At 46.3% G+C, this 19,585-nt stretch overlaps 1 protein-coding gene across 7 annotated transcripts in view; it reads left to right on the top strand.

The window, feature by feature from the left end:
• ccdc171 (coiled-coil domain containing 171) overlaps positions 1-19,585 on the top strand; it is a 64,211-nt gene that overhangs the window by 34,984 nt on the left and 9,642 nt on the right. For 5 of the 7 annotated variants that reach the window (XM_029754663.1, XM_029754661.1, XM_029754667.1 and 2 more), the window contains 6 exons: positions 4,519-5,023; positions 7,018-7,140; positions 8,596-8,777; positions 12,368-12,526; positions 14,504-14,683; positions 15,194-15,339. In XM_029754663.1, the coding sequence (XP_029610523.1) occupies positions 4,519-5,023; positions 7,018-7,140; positions 8,596-8,777; positions 12,368-12,526; positions 14,504-14,683; positions 15,194-15,339 (1,295 nt within the window). Of the gene's footprint in view, positions 1-2,705; positions 2,736-4,518; positions 5,024-7,017; positions 7,141-8,595; positions 8,778-12,367; positions 12,527-14,503; positions 14,684-15,193; positions 15,340-19,585 lie in introns of all 7 variants that reach the window. The other 2 variants (XM_029754662.1, XM_029754664.1) reach the window with 2 other exon arrangements.

Raw genomic sequence — 19,585 nt, 5'->3', positions numbered from 1 at the left:
ACTAACACACTGTTACAGGGGAAGATACAGGTAACTAACACACTGCTACAGGGAAGATACAGGTAACTAACACACTGCTACGGGGGAAGATACAGGTAACTAACACACTGCTACACTGCTACAGGGAAGATACAGGTAACTAACACACTGCTACAGGGGAAGATACAGGTAACTAACACACTGCTACAGGGGAAGATACAGGTAACTAACACACTGTTACAGGGGAAGATACAGGTAACTAACACACTGCTACAGGGAAGATACAGGTAACTAACACACTGCTACAGGGGAAGATACAGGTAACTAACACACTGCTACACTGCTACAGGGAAGATACAGGTAACTAACACACTGTTACACTGCTACAGGGAAAGATACAGGTAACTAACACACTGTTACAGGGGAAGATACAGGTAACTAACACACTGCTACACTGCTACAGGGGAAGATACAGGTAACTAACACACTGCTACAGGGGAAGATACAGGTAACTAACACACTGCTACAGGGAAGATACAGGTAACTAACACACTGCTACACTGCTACAGGGGAAGATACAGGTAACTAACACACTGCTACAGGGGAAGATACAGGTAACTAACACACTGCTACAGGGGAAGATACAGGTAACTAACACACTGTTACACTGCTACAGGGGAAGATACAGGTAACTAACACACTGTTACAGGGGAAGATACAGGTAACTAACACACTGCTACACTGCTACAGGGGAAGATACAGGTAACTAACACACTGCTACACTGCTACAGGGGAAGATACAGGTAACTAACACACTGCTACACTGCTACAGGGAAGATACAGGTAACTAACACACTGCTACAGGGAAGATACAGGTAACTAACACACTGTTACAGGGAAGATACAGGTAACTAACACACTGTTACACTGTTACAGGGAAGATACAGGTAACTAACACACTGCTACAGGGGAAGATACAGGTAACTAACACACTGCTACACTGCTACAGGGAAGATACAGGTAACTAACACACTGTTACACTGCTACAGGGGAAGATACAGGTAACTAACACACTGCTACACTGCTACAGGGAAGATACAGGTAACTAACACACTGCTACAGGGGATGATACAGGTAACTAACACACTGTTACACTGTTACAGGGAAGATACAGGTAACTAACACACTGCTACAGGGAAGATACAGGTAACTAACACACTGTTACAGGGAAGATACAGGTAACTAACATACTGTTACACTGCTACAGGGGAAGATACAGGTAACTAACACACTGCTACAGGGAAGATACAGGTAACTAACACACTGTTACACTGCTACAGGGGAAGATACAGGTAACTAACACACTGCTACAGGGAAGATACAGGTAACTAACACACTGCTACAGGGGAAGATACAGGTAACTAACACACTGCTACAGGGAAGATACAGGTAACTAACACACTGCTACAGGGAAGATACAGGTAACTAACACACTGTTACACTGCTACAGGGAAGATACAGGTAACTAACACACTGCTACACTGCTACAGGGAAGATACAGGTAACTAACACACTGCTACAGGGAAGATACAGGTAACTAACACACTGTTACACTGCTACAGGGGAAGATACAGGTAACTAACACACTGCTACAGGGGAAGATACAGGTAACTAACACACTGCTACAGGGAAGATACAGGTAACTAACACACTGCTACAGGGAAGATACAGGTAACTAACACACTGTTACACTGCTACAGGGAAGATACAGGTAACTAACACACTGCTACACTGCTACAGGGAAGATACAGGTAACTAACACACTGCTACAGGGAAGATACAGGTAACTAACACACTGTTACACTGCTACAGGTGAAGATACAGGTAACTAACACACTGTTACACTGCTACAGGGGAAGATACAGGTAACTAACACACTGTTACACTGCTACAGGGAAGATACAGGTAACTAACACACTGCTACAGGGAAGATACAGGTAACTAACACACTGTTACACTGCTACAGGGAAGATACAGGTAACTAACACACTGCTACAGGGAAGATACAGGTAACTAACACACTGCTACAGGGGAAGATACAGGTAACTAACATACTGTTACACTGTTACAGGGAAGATACAGGTAACTAACACACTGTTACACTGCTACAGTGGAAGATACAGGTAACTAACACACTGCTACAGGGAAGATACAGGTAACTAACACACTGCTACACTGCTACAGGGAAGATACAGGTAACTAACACACTGTTACACTGCTACAGGGGAAGATACAGGTAACTAACACACTGTTACACTGCTACAGGGAAGATACAGGTAACTAACACACTGCTACACTGCTACAGGGAAGATACAGGTAACTAACACACTGTTATACTGCTACAGGGGAAGATACAGGTAACTAACACACTGCTACAGGGAAGATACAGGTAACTAACACACTGTTACACTGCTACAGGGAAGATACAGGTAACTAACACACTGTTACACTGCTACAGGGAAGATACAGGTAACTAACACACTGTTACACTGCTACAGGGGAAGATACAGGTAACTAACACACTGCTACAGGGAAGATACAGGTAACTAACACACTGTTACACTGCTACAGGGGAAGATACAGGTAACTAACATACTGTTACACTACTACAGGGAAGATACAGGCAACTAACACACTGCTACAGGGAAGATACAGGTAACTAACATACTGTTACACTGCTACAGGGGAAGATACAGGTAACTAACACACTGCTACAGGGAAGATACAGGTAACTAACACACTGCTACAGGGAAGATACAGGTAACTAACACACTGCTACAGGGAAGATACAGGTAACTAACACACTGCTACACTGCTACAGGGGAAGATACAGGTAACTAACACACTGCTACAGGGAAGATACAGGTAACTAACACACTGTTACAGGGAAGATACAGGTAACTAACACACTGTTACAGGGGAAGATACAGGTAACTAACACACTGCTACACTGCTACAGGGAAGATACAGGTAACTAACACACTGCTACACTGTTACAGGGAAGATACAGGTAACTAACACACTGCTACAGGGGAAGATACAGGTAACTAACACACTGTTACACTGCTACAGGGAAGATACAGGTAACTAACACACTGCTACAGGGGAAGATACAGGTAACTAACACACTGCTACAGGGAAGATACAGGTAACTAACACACTGCTACAGGGGAAGATACAGGTAACTAACACACTGCTACACTGCTACAGGGGAAGATACAGGTAACTAACACACTGTTACACTGCTACAGGGGAAGATACAGGTAACTAACACACTGTTACACTGCTACAGGGGAAGATACAGGTAACTAACACACTGCTACACTGCTACAGGGGAAGATACAGGTAACTAACACACTGCTACAGGGAAGATACAGGTAACTAACACACTGTTACACTGCTACAGGGGAAGATACAGGTAACTAACACACTGTTACACTGCTACAGGGGAAGATACAGGTAACTAACACACTGTTACAGGGAAGATACAGGTAACTAACACACTGTTACACTGCTACAGGGAAGATACGGGTAACTAACACACTGTTACTCTGCTACAGGGGAAGATACAGGTAACTAACACACTGCTACACTGTTACAGGGAAGATACAGGTAACTAACACACTGCTACAGGGAAGATACAGGTAACTAACATACTGCTACAGGGAAGATACATGTAACTAACACACTGCTACAGGGAAGATACAGGTAACTAACACACTGTTACACTGCTACAAGGAAGATACAGGTAACTAACACACTGTTACACTGCTACAGGGGAAGATACAGGTAACTAACACACTGCTACACTGCTACAGGGGAAGATACAGGTAACTAACATACTGTTACAGGGAAGATACAGGTAACTAACACACTGCTACAGGGGAAGATACAGGTAACTAACACACTGCTACAGGGGAAGATACAGGTAACTAACACACTGCTACAGGGGAAGATACAGGTAACTAACACACTGCTACACTGCTACAGGGGAAGATACAGGTAACTAACACACTGTTACACTGCTACAGGGGAAGATACAGGTAACTAACACACTGTTACACTGCTACAGGGAAGATACAGGTAACTAACACACTGCTACACTGCTACAGGGGAAGATACAGGTAACTAACATACTGTTACACTACTACAGGGAAAGATACAGGTAACTAACACACTGTTACACTGCTACACATCCACACATAAAGCACAACCAATACTTTGGTAAATGTCTTTCTCTCTTCCCTCCCCCATCCCTATCCCTCTTTCTCTCTCCTTCCCTCCCCACCCCTCTCTCACCCTCCCTTTCTCTCTCCTTCCCTCCCCACCCCCCTCTCACCCTCCCTTTCTCTCTCCTTCCCTCTCCCTCCCTCTCTCCTTTCATCCCCATCTCTCTCCCTCTTCTTCTCTCCTTCCCTCTCGCTCTCCCCCCCTCCCTCTCTCTCTCCCTCCCTCCTCCCTCCCTCTCTCTCTCCCTAGATGTACGGTGCTCAGCTTGAGGAGGCCCGTCAGAGACTATCCTCACTAGAGAAAGAACGCAGCCAGCTAACCAATGACCTCATCATGCTCCAGAAAACCCTAACCCAGTCTGACCTCCATGGGTCAACCCTGCTCTCAGCCTGCGCCCTACTGGCTGGGGCGCTCACACACCTCACGCACACCACACACACACTCCGCACACAGAAAACTCTCCTCATGCGCCGCTTGGCGGAACGAGAGGGCCTAGAGATGGAGGTTAGAACACTAGTACAAGCTCTGGGGGAGGGAAGAGGAGAGGGGGATGAGGAGAGGAAGAGAGGAGGGGTGAGGAGGTGGAGAAGGTGTGTGGTGTGTGTGATAGCTGTGAACAGGTTGTGTGTGTTGGGACGGGGGAGCAGGCTGGTGTTTAGGGTGGGTGGGCAGGGGTACCCCTCAATAGGAGTGCGTGTTTCAGTCTTCCCTCCTCTGGAAGAGAGAGAGAAGGACTCAACACCGCCATCTAAAGGTGAGCAGGACAATGACACAACTGCGCTGTGAAATAATTATTTTGAAAATATTTGTGAATGTTTGGAGTGAAAACCTACAGGACAGTAGATCTCCAGGAAGAGCGTTGGGCAGCCCTGGTATACAGCTACGGTCAAAGGTCACTTTTTGTAACCGGTTAGGAGAATTAACGCAGCAGGTTAAGAGAATTAACGTAGCAGGTTAGGAGAATTAACGTAGCAGGTTAGGAGAATTAACGTAGCAGGTTAGGAGAATTAACGTAGCAGGTTAGGAGAATTAACGTAGCAGGTTAAGAGAATTAACGTAGCAGGTTAGGAGAATTAACGTAGCAGGTTAGGAGAATGAACGTAGCAGGTTAGGAGAATTAACGTAGCAGGTTAGGGAGAATTAACGTAGCAGGTTAGGGAGAATTAACGTAGCAGGTTAGGGAGAATTAACGTAGCAGGTTAGGAGAATTAACGTAGCAGGTTAGGAGAATTAACGTAGCAGGTTAGGAGAATGAACGTAGCAGGTTAGGTGAATTACGTAGCAGGTTAGGGAGAATTAACGTAGCAGGTTAGGAGAATTAACGTAGCAGGTTAGGAGAATGAACGTAGCAGGTTAGGAGAATTAACGTAGCAGGTTAGGGAGAATTAACATAGCAGGTTAGGGAGAATTAACGTAGCAGGTTAGGGAGAATTAACGTAGCAGGTTAGGAGAATTAACGTAGCAGGTTAGGAGAATGAACGTAGCAGGTTAGGTGAATTACGTAGCAGGTTAGGGAGAATTAACGTAGCAGGTTAGGAGAATTAACGTAGCAGGTTAGGAGAATTAACGTAGCAGGTTAGGAGAATGAACGTAGCAGGTTAGGAGAATTAACGTAGCAGGTTAGGGTGAATTAACATAGCAGGTTAGGGAGAATTAACGCAGCAGGTTAGGAGAATTAACGTAGCAGGTTAGGAGAATGAACGTAGCAGGTTAGGAGAATTAACGTAGCAGGTTAGGGTGAATTAACGTAGCAGGTTAGGGTGAATTAACGTAGCAGGTTAGGAGAATGAACGTAGCAGGTTAGGAGAATTAACGCAGCAGGTTAGGAGAATTAACGTAGCAGGTTAGGGGAATTAACGTAGCAGGTTAGGAGAATTAACGTAGCAGGTTAGGAGAATTAACGTAGCAGGTTAGGAGAATTAACGCAGCAGGTTAGGAGAATTAACGCAGCAGGTTAGGAGAATTAACGTAGCAGGTTAGGAGAATTAACGTAGCAGGTTAGGGAGAATTAACGTAGCAGGTTAGGGGAATTAACGTAGCAGGTTAGGAGAATTAACGTAGCAGGTTAGGAGAATGAACGTAGCAGGTTAGGAGAATGAACGTAGCAGGTTAGGAGAATTAACGTAGCAGGTTAGGGGAATTAACGTAGCAGGTTAGGGTGAATTAACGCAGCAGGTTAGGAGAATTAACGTAGCAGGTTAGGAGAATTAACGCAGCAGGTTAGGAGAATTAACGTAGCAGGTTAGGAGAATTAACGCAGCAGGTTAGGAGAATTAACATAGGAGGTTAGGAGAATTAACGTAGCAGGTTAGGAGAATTAACGCAGCAGGTTAGGAGAATTAACGTAGCAGGTTAGGAGAATTAACGTAGCAGGTTAGGAGAATTAACGCAGCAGGTTAGGAGAATTAACATAGCAGGTTAGGAGAATTAACGTGGCAGGTTAGGAGAATTAACGTAGCAGGTTAGGAGAATTAGGTTAAGGTTAGGAAAAGGGTTAAGGTTAGCTAAAATGCAAGAAATGTGCTGTATTCAATCTAGCCATAACCTTTTTGGACAGCTGAAGCAAGGCACACTATTCTTCTTTAGGAAAATGACAATTTCTGGTAAAAAAAACTTGTAGAGCCAGAAATATTGGATGAAAAGTACTATGTTTAAAAACAGCAAGATTTCTCTCGGGAATGAACTATGAAGCGATGAATGTATGGATGGGATAACATTGTATTGACCCGTTCTCTCTGGCTCTCTCAGGTGAAGAAGATCATGGTGATGAAGGTAGAGGAGGACTGTGTGTGAGGTGGCTCCGTCGTAAAGATATCTCCTCCTTCATCGTGTCTTCCATGGCTGAACTACAAGAGGCCTTAGAAAACACAGGTAACTCTCTCTCACACACACACACACACACACACACACACACACACACACACACACACACACACACACACACACACAGAGAGAGTTAGCTAGCGCAAACTGGTGGAGGAATCTGGAGGTAGTGAACCAGCAGTCTTCTATATCCCAGGTGTTATCTACCTGCTCCGTGGTTACCGTCTTCTATATCCCAGGTGTTATCTATCTGCTCCGTGGTTACCGTCTTCTATATCCCAGGTGTTATCTATCTGCTCCGTGGTTACCGTCTTCTATATCCCAGGTGTTATCTATCTGCTCCGTGGTTACCGTCTTCTATATCCCAGGTGTTATCTATCTGCTCCGTGGTTACCGTCTTCTATATCCCAGGTGTTATCTACCTGCTCCGTGGTTACCGTCTTCTATATCCCAGGTGTTATCTACCTGCTCCGTGGTTACCGTCTTCTATATCCCAGGTGTTATCTACCTGCTCCGTGGTTACCGTCTTCTATATCCCAGGTGTTATCTACCTGCTCCGTGGTTACCGTCTTCTATATCCCAGGTGTTATCTATCTGCTCCGTGGTTACCGTCTTCTATATCCCAGGTGTTATCTATCTGCTCCGTGGTTACCGTCTTCTATATCCCAGGTGTTATCTACCTGCTCCGTGGTTACCGTCTTCTGAGTTTTCAGTGAAAACTTAAATGACTAAAACCAGATGTGACGTATTTAGAAGTAAGTATGCAGTTCCCTAAATGTCATGTCAATGTCATGGGCCCACCATTGATTTTGTTACAGTGTCTGAGTCAGTCAGATGGTACAATAACACGGCATAAGCCATGGCAAAATGGGTAGAATTGCAGGAAATTTGCTTTCGAGAAGCAACATTTTGTCTGTGCGACCAAGACGAGGTCCTCTAAGGACAATGACCCATAACACACCTCCAGGCTGTTTAAGGGCTATTTGACCAAGAAGGAGAGTGATGGAGTGCTGCATCAGATGACCTGGCCTCCACAATCACCCGACCTCAACCCAGTTGAGATGGTTTGGGATGAGTTGGACCGCAAAGTGAAGGAAAAGCAGCCAACAAGTGCTCAGCATATGTGGAAACTCATTCAAGACTGTTGGAAAAACATTCCAGGTGAAGCTGGTTGAGAGAATGCCAAGAGCGTGCAAAGCTGTCATCAAGGCAAAGGGTGGCTACATTGAAGAATCTCAAATCTAAAATATATTTTGATATGTTTTACACTTATTTGGTTACTACATGATTCCATATGTGTTATTTAATTGTGTTGATGTCTTCACTGTTATTCTACAATGTAGAAAATAGTAAAAATAAAGAAAAACCCTTGAATGAGTAGGTGCGTCCAAACTTTTGACTGATACTGTGTATATACACTGCATTCGGAAAGCATTCAGACCCCTTGACTTTTTCCACATTTTGTTTCCGATACTGTATTGTCTGTGTCTCTTTCTCCTCCAGTTTCTTCCTCTCGGGTAGTATTGTCTGCTGCTCGTAACAGTCTGTCCCACCTCCTGGACCACCTCCTCACCCCCTCAGACCAAGGGTCCAATCTCACACCCTATGGCGTGAACAAGGGTACTCTGGTTAGTAGGCTGGGACAGGGCCTACACCGACTCACGGCCAAACAGTTGAGCAGTAAGGTTAGTAGTGGTCTATAACGATGTATTTCATACAGAATATATATATATATATTCTATGTTATTTTGACTTACTCTGTTGACTACCTGAGTTCGAGGTTGACACGGGAACGAGAGTGACATTCTAGATTCAAGTTCAGGACTGGATCAACAGTCCACCAGAATGGGCAGTACAGGAATTATTTTGAACAGAGCTATTTTTGTGTTTTAAGACGTTTTTAGGAGGACATTGTGAATGTCGTCGTACCCCCCCCCCCCCCCGTCTCCCAACTGTAACACTGTTTAACCCCCCTAACCTGGGTCCTCTGCTGTTTAAACCCCCCTAACCTGGGTCCTCTGCTGTTTAACCCCCCCTAACCTGGGTCCCCTGCTGTTTAAACCCCCCTAACCTGGGTCCTCTGCTGTTTAAACCCCCCTAACCTGGGTCCTCTGCTGTTTAAACCCCCCTAACCTGGGTCCCCTGCTGTTTAAACCCCCTAACCTGGGTCCTCTGCTGTTTAAACCCCCTAACCTGGGTCCCCTGCTGTTTAAACCCCCCTAACCTGGGTCCTCTGCTGTTTAAACCCCCCTAACCTGGGTCCCCTGCTGTTTAAACCCCCTAACCTGGGTCCCCTGCTGTTTAAACCCCCTAACCTGGGTCCTCTGCTGTTTAAACCCCCTAACCTGGGTCCTCTGCTGTTTAACCCCCCCTAACCTGGGTCCTCTGCTGTTTAAACCCCCTAACCTGGGTCCTCTGCTGTTTAAACCCCCTAACCTGGGTCCCCTGCTGTTTAAACCCCCTAACCTGGGTCCTCTGCATGCCTCAGGACTGAGTTAGCCCTCTGAACTAAAGCCCTTGGCATTAGCTCTGAGGTCAAACGTTAGTCTTCAGTCTTAACTGAGTTCATCCGTATGTATCCAGGGAATACAGTGGCAGTACATGAACGTATATACAGGTAACTGCCAGAATAAAGGAAACCCCAACATAATGTACCTCAGTAGGGCGTTCGAGCCACCAGAACAGCTTCCATGCACCTTGGCACAGATCCTTTCTGCAACCCTATTGGAGGGATGAGACACCATTCTTCTTCTACCAGAATTTCCATCATGTTGTTGTTGTTGATGACGGTGGTGGAAAACGCTGTCTCAGGCACCGCTCCAGAATGTACCATAAGTGTTCAATCGGGTTGAGATCTGGTGACTAAGACGGCCATGGCGTACAGTGCATTCAGGAAGTATTCAGACCCCTCGATTATTTCCACATTTTGTTTCGTTACAGCTTTATTCTAAAATGGATTAAATTGTATTTTTTTCCTCACCAATCTACAAACAATACCCCATAACGACATCACAATACCCCATAACGACATCACAATACCCCATAACGACATCACAATACCCCATAACGACAAAACAAAAACAGGTTTTAAGACATTTTTGCAAATGTATTAATAAAAAAAAAACTGATATCACATTTCCATAAGTATTCAGACCCTTTACTCAGTACTTAGTTGATGTTCCTTTGGCAGCGATTTCAGCCTTGAGTCTTCTTGGGTATGACACTACAAGCTTGGCACACCTGTATTTGGGGAGTTTCTCCCATTCTTCTCTGCAGATCCTCTCAAGTTCTGTCAGGTTGGATGGGGAGCGTCGCTGCACAGCTATTTTCAGGTCTCTCCAGAGATGTTCGATCAGGTTCAAGTCCAGGCTCTGGCTGGGCCACTCAAGGACATTCAGAGACTTGTCCCGAAGCCACTCCTCCGTTAATTTGGCTGTGTGCTTAGTGTCGTTGTCCTGTTGGAAGGTGAACCTTCGCCCCAGTCTGAGGTCCTGAGCGCTCTGGAGCAGGTTTTCATCAAGGATCTCACTGTACTTTGCTCCATTCATCTTTCCATCGATCCTGACTAGTCTCCCAGTCCCTGCCGCTGAAAAACATCCCCACAGCATGATGCTGCCACCATGATGCTTCGCCGTAGGGATGGTGCCAGGTTTCCTCCAGACGTGACGCTTGGTATTCAGGCCAAAGAGTTCAATCTTGGTTTCATCAGACCAGAGAATCTTGTTTCTCATGGTCTGAGAGTCCTTTAGGTGCCTTTGGAAAACTCCAAGCGGTCTGTCATGTGCCTTTTACTGGGGATTGGCTTCCGTCTGGCCACTCTACCATAAAGGCCTGATTGGTGGAGTGCTGCAGAGATGGTTGTCCTTCTGGAAGGTTCTCCCATCTCCACAAATTAACTCTAGAGCTCTGTCAGAGTGACCATTGGGTTCTTGGTCACCTCCCTGACCAAGTCCATTCTCCCCCGTTTGCTCAGTTTGGCCGGGCGGCCAGATCTAGGAAGAGTCTTGGTGGATCCAAACTTCTTCCATTTAAGAATGATGGAGGCCACTGTGTTCTTGGGGACCTTCAATGTTGCAGAAATGTTTTGGTACCCTTCCCCAGATCTGTGCCTCGACACAATCCTGTCTCGGAGCTCTACGGACAATTCCTTCGATCTCATGGCTTGGTTTTTGCTCTGAAGTGCACTGTCAACTGTGGGACCTTATATAGACAGGTGTTTGCCTTTCCAAATCATGTCCAATCAATTGAATTTACCACAATCAAGTTGTAGAAACATCTCAAGGATGATCAATGATCAATGCACCTGAGCTCAATTTCGAGTCTCATAGCAAAGAGTCTGAATACTTAAGTAAATAAGGTATCTGTTTTATATTATTAATAAATTTGCAAACCTTTCTAAAAAAACTATTTTCGCTTTGTCATTATGGGGTATTGTGTGTAGATTGATGAGGGGAAAAACTTAATTTAACCTATTTTAGAAGAAGGTTGTACATATATCATAATGTGGAAAAAGTCAAGGGGTCTGAATACTTTCCAAATGCACTGTGTATTGAATTCAGAGCATCTTGTCATCGATTCTACGATTCTAGTCTTGAACTCATTTGTTGATGTTGGTGGAAAACGCTCAGGCGTTGCCCCAGATTTGTTCAGCTGGGTTGAGATCTGGTGACTGAGACGGCGTATGGTTTTTACATGGTTTTCATGCTCATCAAACCGTTGAGTGACCACTCGTGCCCTGTGGATGGGGACGTTATCATCATCCTACTATATGTGTGCATAGCCATGGTAGCCAAAATAATAGTCAAGATAATGGCCTGCCCAGCATTATTATACATGACCCTAAGCATGATGGGATGTTTAATTGTTTAATTAACTCAGGAACCACACCTGTTGTGGAAGTGTTCCCATTGTTTTGGCAGTTACCTGTAGATAGTATTAAATCTATTAACTGTATGTTAACCCAGTCCCCCGTCCCGTCCCCCGTCCCATCCCCCCGTCCCCCGTCCCGTCCCCCCGTCCCGTCCCCCGTCCCGTCCCCCCGTACCGTCCCCCGTCCCGTCCCCCGTCCCCCCGTCCCCCGTCCCATCCCCCCGTCCCCCGTCCCGTCCCCCCGTCCCGTCCCCCCGTACCGTCCCCCGTCCCCCCGTCCCGTCCCCCCGTCCCGTCCCCCGTCCCGTCCCCCCGTCCCGTCCCCCCGTCCCCCGTCCCGTCCCCCCGTCCCGTCGTCCCGTCCCCCGTCCCGTCCCCGCGTCCTCTATGTTGTCTTGTCTCTCAGTGTCTGGTGGTTTCGCTGCAGCAACACTTCCTGGTTTTCACCCACCGGCTGCACTCCGCTGAGGTGGAGAGGCGGAGCCTGAGGTTAGAGGTCGCACGCCTCAAACGTGTCAGCAAGGACGACCGAGGACCGTGCCGCAAGGTCCCCGATGTCCACCTGGTGAGCGACCTCACTAATTCCTGAGGAAAATGTGTCATTCACTTCGTCAGTGTATCGGTCTATCTGTGTATGTGGAACTATTTAACTCTCTCTGTGTGTGTGTGTGTGTGACTGCTGTGTGTGTGACTGCTGTGTGTGTGACTGTGTGTGCGTGTGACTGCGTGTGCGTGTGACTGTGTGTGCGTGTGACTGTGTGTGTGTCGGTGCCAGCTATACGGTTGGACAGTGTGTGTGTGTGTCTATGTCTAACTATGCCTGTGTGTGTACTCCTATCCTGAGACACTTCATGAATACCAGTGTAAAGTACTACTGAAGTAGAATTTTGGGGTATCTGTACTTTACTATTTATATGTTTGATAACTTTCACTTAACTACATTCCCAAAGATTAGATTGTACTTTTTACTCCATACATTTTCCCAAAAGTACTCGTTACATTTTGAATGATTAGCAGGACAGAAAAATGGTCCAATTCACGCACTTGTCAAGAGAACATCCCTGGTCATCCCTACTGCCTCTGATCTAGAGGACTCACTAAACAGAGAACATCCCTGGTCATCCCTACTGCCTCTGATCTGGAGGACTCACTAAACAGAGAACATCCCTGGTCATCCCTACTGCCTCTGATCTGGAGGACTCACTAAACAGAGAACATCCCTGGTCATCCCTACTGCCTCTGATCTGGAGGACTCACTAAACAGAGAACATCCCTGGTCATCCCTACTGCCTCTGATCTGGAGGACTCACTAAACAGGGAACATCCCTGGTCATCCCTACTGCCTCTGATCTGGAGGACTCACTAAACAGAGAACATCCCTGGTCATCCCTACTGCCTCTGATCTGGAGGACTCACTAAACAGAGAACATCCCTGGTCATCCCTACTGCCTCTGATCTGGAGGACTCACTAAACAGAGAACATCCCTGGTCATCCCTACTGCCTCTGATCTGGAGGACTCACTAAACAGAGAACATCCCTGGTCATCCCTACTGCCTCTGATCTGGAGGACTCACTAAACAGGGAACATCCCTGGTCATCCCTACTGCCTCTGATCTGGAGGACTCACTAAACAGAGAACATCCCTGGTCATCCCTACTGCCTCTGATCTGGAGGACTCACTAAACAGAGAACATCCCTGGTCATCCCTACTGCCTCTGATCTGGAGGACTCACTAAACAGAGAACATCCCTGGTCATCCCTACTGCCTCTGATCTGGAGGACTCACTAAACAGAGAACATCCCTGGTCATCCCTACTGCCTCTGATCTGGAGGACTCACTAAACATAGAACATCCCTGGTCATCCCTACTGCCTCTGATCTGGAGGACTCACTAAACAGAGAACATCCCTGGTCATCCCTACTGCCTCTGATCTGGAGGACTCACTAAACAGAGAACATCCCTGGTCATCCCTACTGCCTCTGATCTGGAGGACTCACTAAACAGAGAACATCCCTGGTCATCCCTACTGCCTCTGATCTGGAGGACTCACTAAACAGAGAACATCCCTGGTCATCCCTACTGCCTCTGATCTGGAGGACTCACTAAACAGAGAACATCCCTGGTTATCTGGGGAAAAATAAATTTAAAAAATGGTGCCGTCTAGTTTTCTTATATTAGGAATTTTAAATGATTTATACATTTCATTTTGAAACTTCAGTATATTTAAAACCGAATACTTTTAGACTGTTACTCAAGTAGTATTTTACTGGGTGACTTTCACTATTACTCAAGTTTGAGAATTGGGTACTTTTCCCAGCACTGCTCTGTGTGTGTGTGTGTGTGTGTGTGTGTGTGTGTGTGTGTGTGTGTGTGTCTGTGTGTCTGTGTGTGTCTCTGTGTGTAGGTGCCAGCAGAGCGGTTTGGCAGTGTGTGTGTGTGTCTAAGTTTAACTCTGTGTGTCTCTGTGTGTAGGTGCCAGCAGAGCGGTTTGGCAGTGTGTGTGTGTGTCTAAGTTTAACTCTGTGTGTCTCTGTGTGTAGGTGCCAGCAGAGCGGTTTGGCAGTGTGTGTGAGGAGTTGAGACAGGCCTTACAGAGAGAGGAGCAGGCTCAGGGTCTACTGAGAGAACAGTCTGACCAGCTACACACACTGGGGTTACGCATGGACACACACTGTGGAGAAGAGAGAGAGAGAGAGCACACACTCTCACAGGCCGTACAGGTACACACTCTCTCTCTCTCTCTCTCTCTCTCTCTCTCTCTCTCTCTCTTTCTGTCTGTCTCTCTCTCTCTGTGTCTCTATCTGTCTCGCTCTCTGTCTCTCTCTTGTCTCTCTGTCTGTCTCTCTTTCTGTCTCTTTCTGTCTCTGTCTCTCTATTCTCTCTCTCTTTCTGTCTATCTGTCTCTCTCCCCACCTAACTCCTTCCTTCTCAATATCAGAATCACTACTCACCATGAAACATGTAACAGATGTTATTATTCTCCATGAAACCTAACTCTAACCCTCTACCCCCCCTGACTCTAACCCTCTACCCCCCCCTAACTCTAACCCTCTTCCCCCCCTAACTCTAACCCTCTACCCCCCCTATCTAACCCTCTACCCCCCCTGACTCTAACCCTCTACCCCCCCTAACTCTAACCCTCTACCCCCCCTGACTCTAACCCTCTACCCCCCCTATCTAACCCTCTACCCCCCCTAACTCTAACCCTCTACCCCTTCTCTCCCCCCAAGAGTCTGTCGGAAGCTCGTCAGGAGGTTCGTCAGAAGGAGCAGTCTCTAAGGGTTCTGGGTAAACACCTGTCGGGCCTACAGCAGGAGAAGAAGAGTCTGGAGGAGAGCGTCAGACACGCGGAGGATGCACTACGCACGGCAGCCAAGTACGCACTATACCCTACGCACTAGCACCCTACGCACTAAACCCTACGCACTATACCCTACGCACTAGCACCCTACGCACTAAACCCTACGCACTATACTCTACGCACTAGCACCCTACGCACTAAACCCTACGCACTATACCCTACGCACTAGCACCCTACGCACTAAACCCTACGCACTATACCCTACGCACTAGCACCCTACACACTAAACCCTACACACTATACCCTACACACTAAACTCTACGCACTATACCCTACGCACTAAACCCTACGCACTATACCCTACACACTAAACCCTACGCACTAAACCCTACACACTATACCCTACGCACTAAACCCTACGCACTAAACCCTACGCACTATACCCTACACACTAAACCCTACGCACTAAACCCTACACACTATACCCTACGCACTAAACCCTACACACTAAACCCTACACACTATACCCTACGCACTATACCCTACGCACTATACCCTACGCACTAAACCCTACGCACTATACCCTACGCACTAAACCCTACGCACTAAACCCTACGCACTAAACCCTACGCACTATACCCTACGCACTAAACCCTACGCACTAAACCCTACACACTATACCCTACGCACTATACCCTACGCACTAAACCCTACGCACTAAACCCTACACACTAAACCCTACGCACTAAACCCTACGCACTAAACCCTACGCACTAAACATCATAACAGTTGATACTGAACTTCAAGTAGGCCTACAATTTGAACACTGGCCTGAATGTCTGAGAGAAGAAAATACAGATGCCAAAGATGGGAGATAAAACCTGAACATGGAGACTGCGTGTGTGTGTGTGTGTGTGTGTGTGTGTGTATAATGCATACACAGTTTCATTTGTTTCTCTTATCTCAGGGCCCTATGATGCATTGCATTTGCAAAAGACCAAATTCGATAAAAGTCTGTCAGTCATTTGTGCACGATGAGGCCGCGGTAATGATGCCACCATGGCTGAAGACCGGCTCCACTGTAGTACTGGAGACAGGCACTGCCAAGACCCTGACGGCCACTCGGGACAATCAGAACAAAAAGGGCATTCTGTCCTTCGCATATGTCAAGGTAGTGACTTAGCTGTAGTGCTGGAGCGATCCCAACAGCTTTCTTCTACCTTTTACAGTATGCTGCAAACAGCCCTTCTTCTTGTCCAAGACTATGGTCCTCTCGCTCTTCCTCATCAACAAGAGGCACAGCTTTGCTCAGTCCCTGTAGCATCTTGCAGAATCATTTCTGGCAAAACATGTAAAAGCATAGCAGAAACAAAAAAAAAGGCTGGTATTAGAGTTATTGGTGATGTAGTGGGTTAAACTGAAAAAAGTATTATTGTTGGACCGAGGGAACAACAGAACTGATTTGTGACTATCTTCTCCCCCTGTATCAAATCTGTTGCTTCTCCAAATGGCTTCAGGATGTCCACCAACTTATTCCACTCCCGTACTGTGAACAACAACTCCTTGTTCCCAGACTTTTTCTAGAACATGTCTGAGCTTTCGATGGTCACGTTGGATAACTGCCTTCACTTGTCTCTGTGTTAAAGTTCCAGCCTGTGTTGACAGCAGGAGGGATACCTTTTTTCCCCCCAAATTCAGCCTCAAACACCTCTTATGAATGTTGTGCCCTGTATGATGTAGCAGTGAGATGATTTTTGTTGATAACTTTGAAAGAGAAGGAGTCATCACTTTTTTTTGTTTCTTTCAAGCCATTTCCCACCACCAGCTGGGCAATAGCAGCATCTACTGTTTGCTGGTCTTCAAAGGGTTAGGTCATTCCAGAGCTCTGGGTCGTCAAGTTGATCTTTGTCGTCAAGGTGATCTTCGTCGTCAAGGTGATCTTCATCATCTTGTTCAATGGGGAAGCATACAGTGAATGTTTCTTTTCTTCATGTCGGCAGCATTGTCACTAAATGATATAGTCCAATTTATCTTTAATGCTGTACTAGGCAGGGTAGCCTAGTGGTTAGAGCGTTGGGCTAGTAACTGAAAGGGTTGCGAGTTCAAATCCCTGAGTTGACAAGGTACAAATCTGTCGTTCTGCCCCTGAACAAGGCAGTTAACCCCACTGTTCCCCGGGTAGGCCGTCATTGAAAATAAGAATTTGTTCTTAACTGACTTGCCTAGTTAAATAAAGGTAAAATTTAAAAATGTAAAAATGAAATCACCACATATGGCCTCAAATTGCTCACAGATTCTTTTCGGCCGTGTGCGTGGGCCTTTTGAAGCGGTCACAGGCCAAGAGATTGGACTTGAGCTCTATCCTCTCTCTATCTTTCTCCATTTGGTGCACAGTGACACCAAGGATCCCCTTCATCTTTCGGCCGGACCAAATGTCCGCTGTGACTGAACTTACTGTCCAACCACTGACAGAAAGTGACGAGAACTCTTCTTTTCCACAATAGACAGAGAGGCAAGTTGCAATCGATAACTAGGTCAGACAGTATTGCATTGTTGCTAGCTTTCTGCTGTGGACGTTCCTCTGCACTGCCAAAGCAGTGCAGAGGAACTGGCACAATTTGATTGGCCGCTGTCCGATTCAAACTGTAATCCGTTAAATGAAGAGTTGATGCTCAGACCTCTTTTTAACAGCATCATTTATAATATCTGTCTTCCGGGAGGGTATCAAGTCAGGTCGAGTCATAAGGCTCAAGTCCAAGTCAAGTCACGAGTCATTGGTGTTAAAGTCAAAGTAGAGTTGCAAGTCATCATATTTGTGACTCGAGTCCACACCTCTGCCCTAAATACTATACCCTACACACTATACCCTACACACTATACCCTACACACTATACCCTACACACTATACCCTACACACTATACCCTACACACTATACCCTACACACTATACCCTACACACTATACCCTACACACTAGCACCCTACACACTAGCACCCTACACACTAGCACCCTACACACTAGCACCCTACACACTATACTCTACACACTAGCACCCTACACACTAGCACCCTACACACTAGCACCCTACACACTTATACCCTACACGTTAGCACCCTACACACTAGCACCCTACACACTAGCACCCTACACACTATACCCTATACACTAGCACCCTACACACTATACCCTACGCACTATACTCTACACACTAGCACCCTACACACTAGTACCCTACACACTAGCACCCTACACACTTATACCCTACACACTAGCACCCTACACACTAGCACCCTACACACTATACCCTACACACTAGCACCCTACACACTATACCCTACGCACTAAACCCTACGCACTAAACCCTACGCACTAAACCCTACACACTAGCACCCTAAACACTATACCCTACACACTAGCAACCATGGCTATAGATGTGAGTGCTACGGGCGATAGTCATTTACACAGGTTACCTTTGCATTCTTGGGCACAGGGACTATGGTGGTCTGCTTGAAACATGTTGGTATTACAGACTGGGTCAGGGAGAGGTTGAAATTATCACTGAAGACACTTGACAGATAGTTAGCGCATGCTCTGAATATGCGTCCTGGTAATCCGTCTGGCCCTGCGGCCTTGTGAATGTCGACCTGTTTAAAGGTCTTACTCACATCGGCTACAGAGAGCATTATCACACAGTTGTCCTTAACAGCTGGTGCTCTCATGCATGCTTCAGTGTTGCTAGCCTCGAAGCGAGCATAGAAGGTTTTTAGCTTGTCTGGTAAACTCACATCACTGGACAGCTCACGCCTGGGTTTCCCTTTGTAATCCGTGATAGTTTGCAAGCCCTGCCACGTCCGACGAGCATCAGAGCCGGTGTAGTAGGATTCGATCTTGGTCCTGTATCGACTCTTTGCTTGTTTGATGGTTCGTCGGAGAGCATAGCGGGATTTCTTATAAGCGTCCGGATTAGTGTCCTTCTCTTTGAAAGCGGCAGCTCTAGCCTTTAGCTCAGTGCGGATGTTGCTTGTAATCCATAGTTTTTGGTTGGGATACGTACGTACTGTCACTGTGGGGACGACGTCATCAGTGCACTTATTGATGATGAGCTGACAAGGTACAAATCTGTCGTTCTGCCCCTGAACAAGGCAGTTAACCCACAGTTCCTAGGCCGCCATTGTAAATAAGAATGTGTTTTTAATCTGACTTGCCTAGTTAAATAAAGGTGTAAAAAAAATGTAATAAAAATGTAATAAATAAATAATCGGCAAATCGGTGTCCAAAAATACCGGTTACCGATTGTTACAAAAACTTGAAATCGGCCCGA

This window comes from Salmo trutta, chromosome 5 (assembly GCF_901001165.1).
Source record: "Salmo trutta chromosome 5, fSalTru1.1, whole genome shotgun sequence".
NCBI classification, from domain to species: Eukaryota; Metazoa; Chordata; class Actinopteri; order Salmoniformes; family Salmonidae; genus Salmo; species Salmo trutta.
The sequence above is the reverse complement of the archived record's forward strand: the minus strand, read 5'-3'. Positions and strand labels throughout refer to the sequence as shown.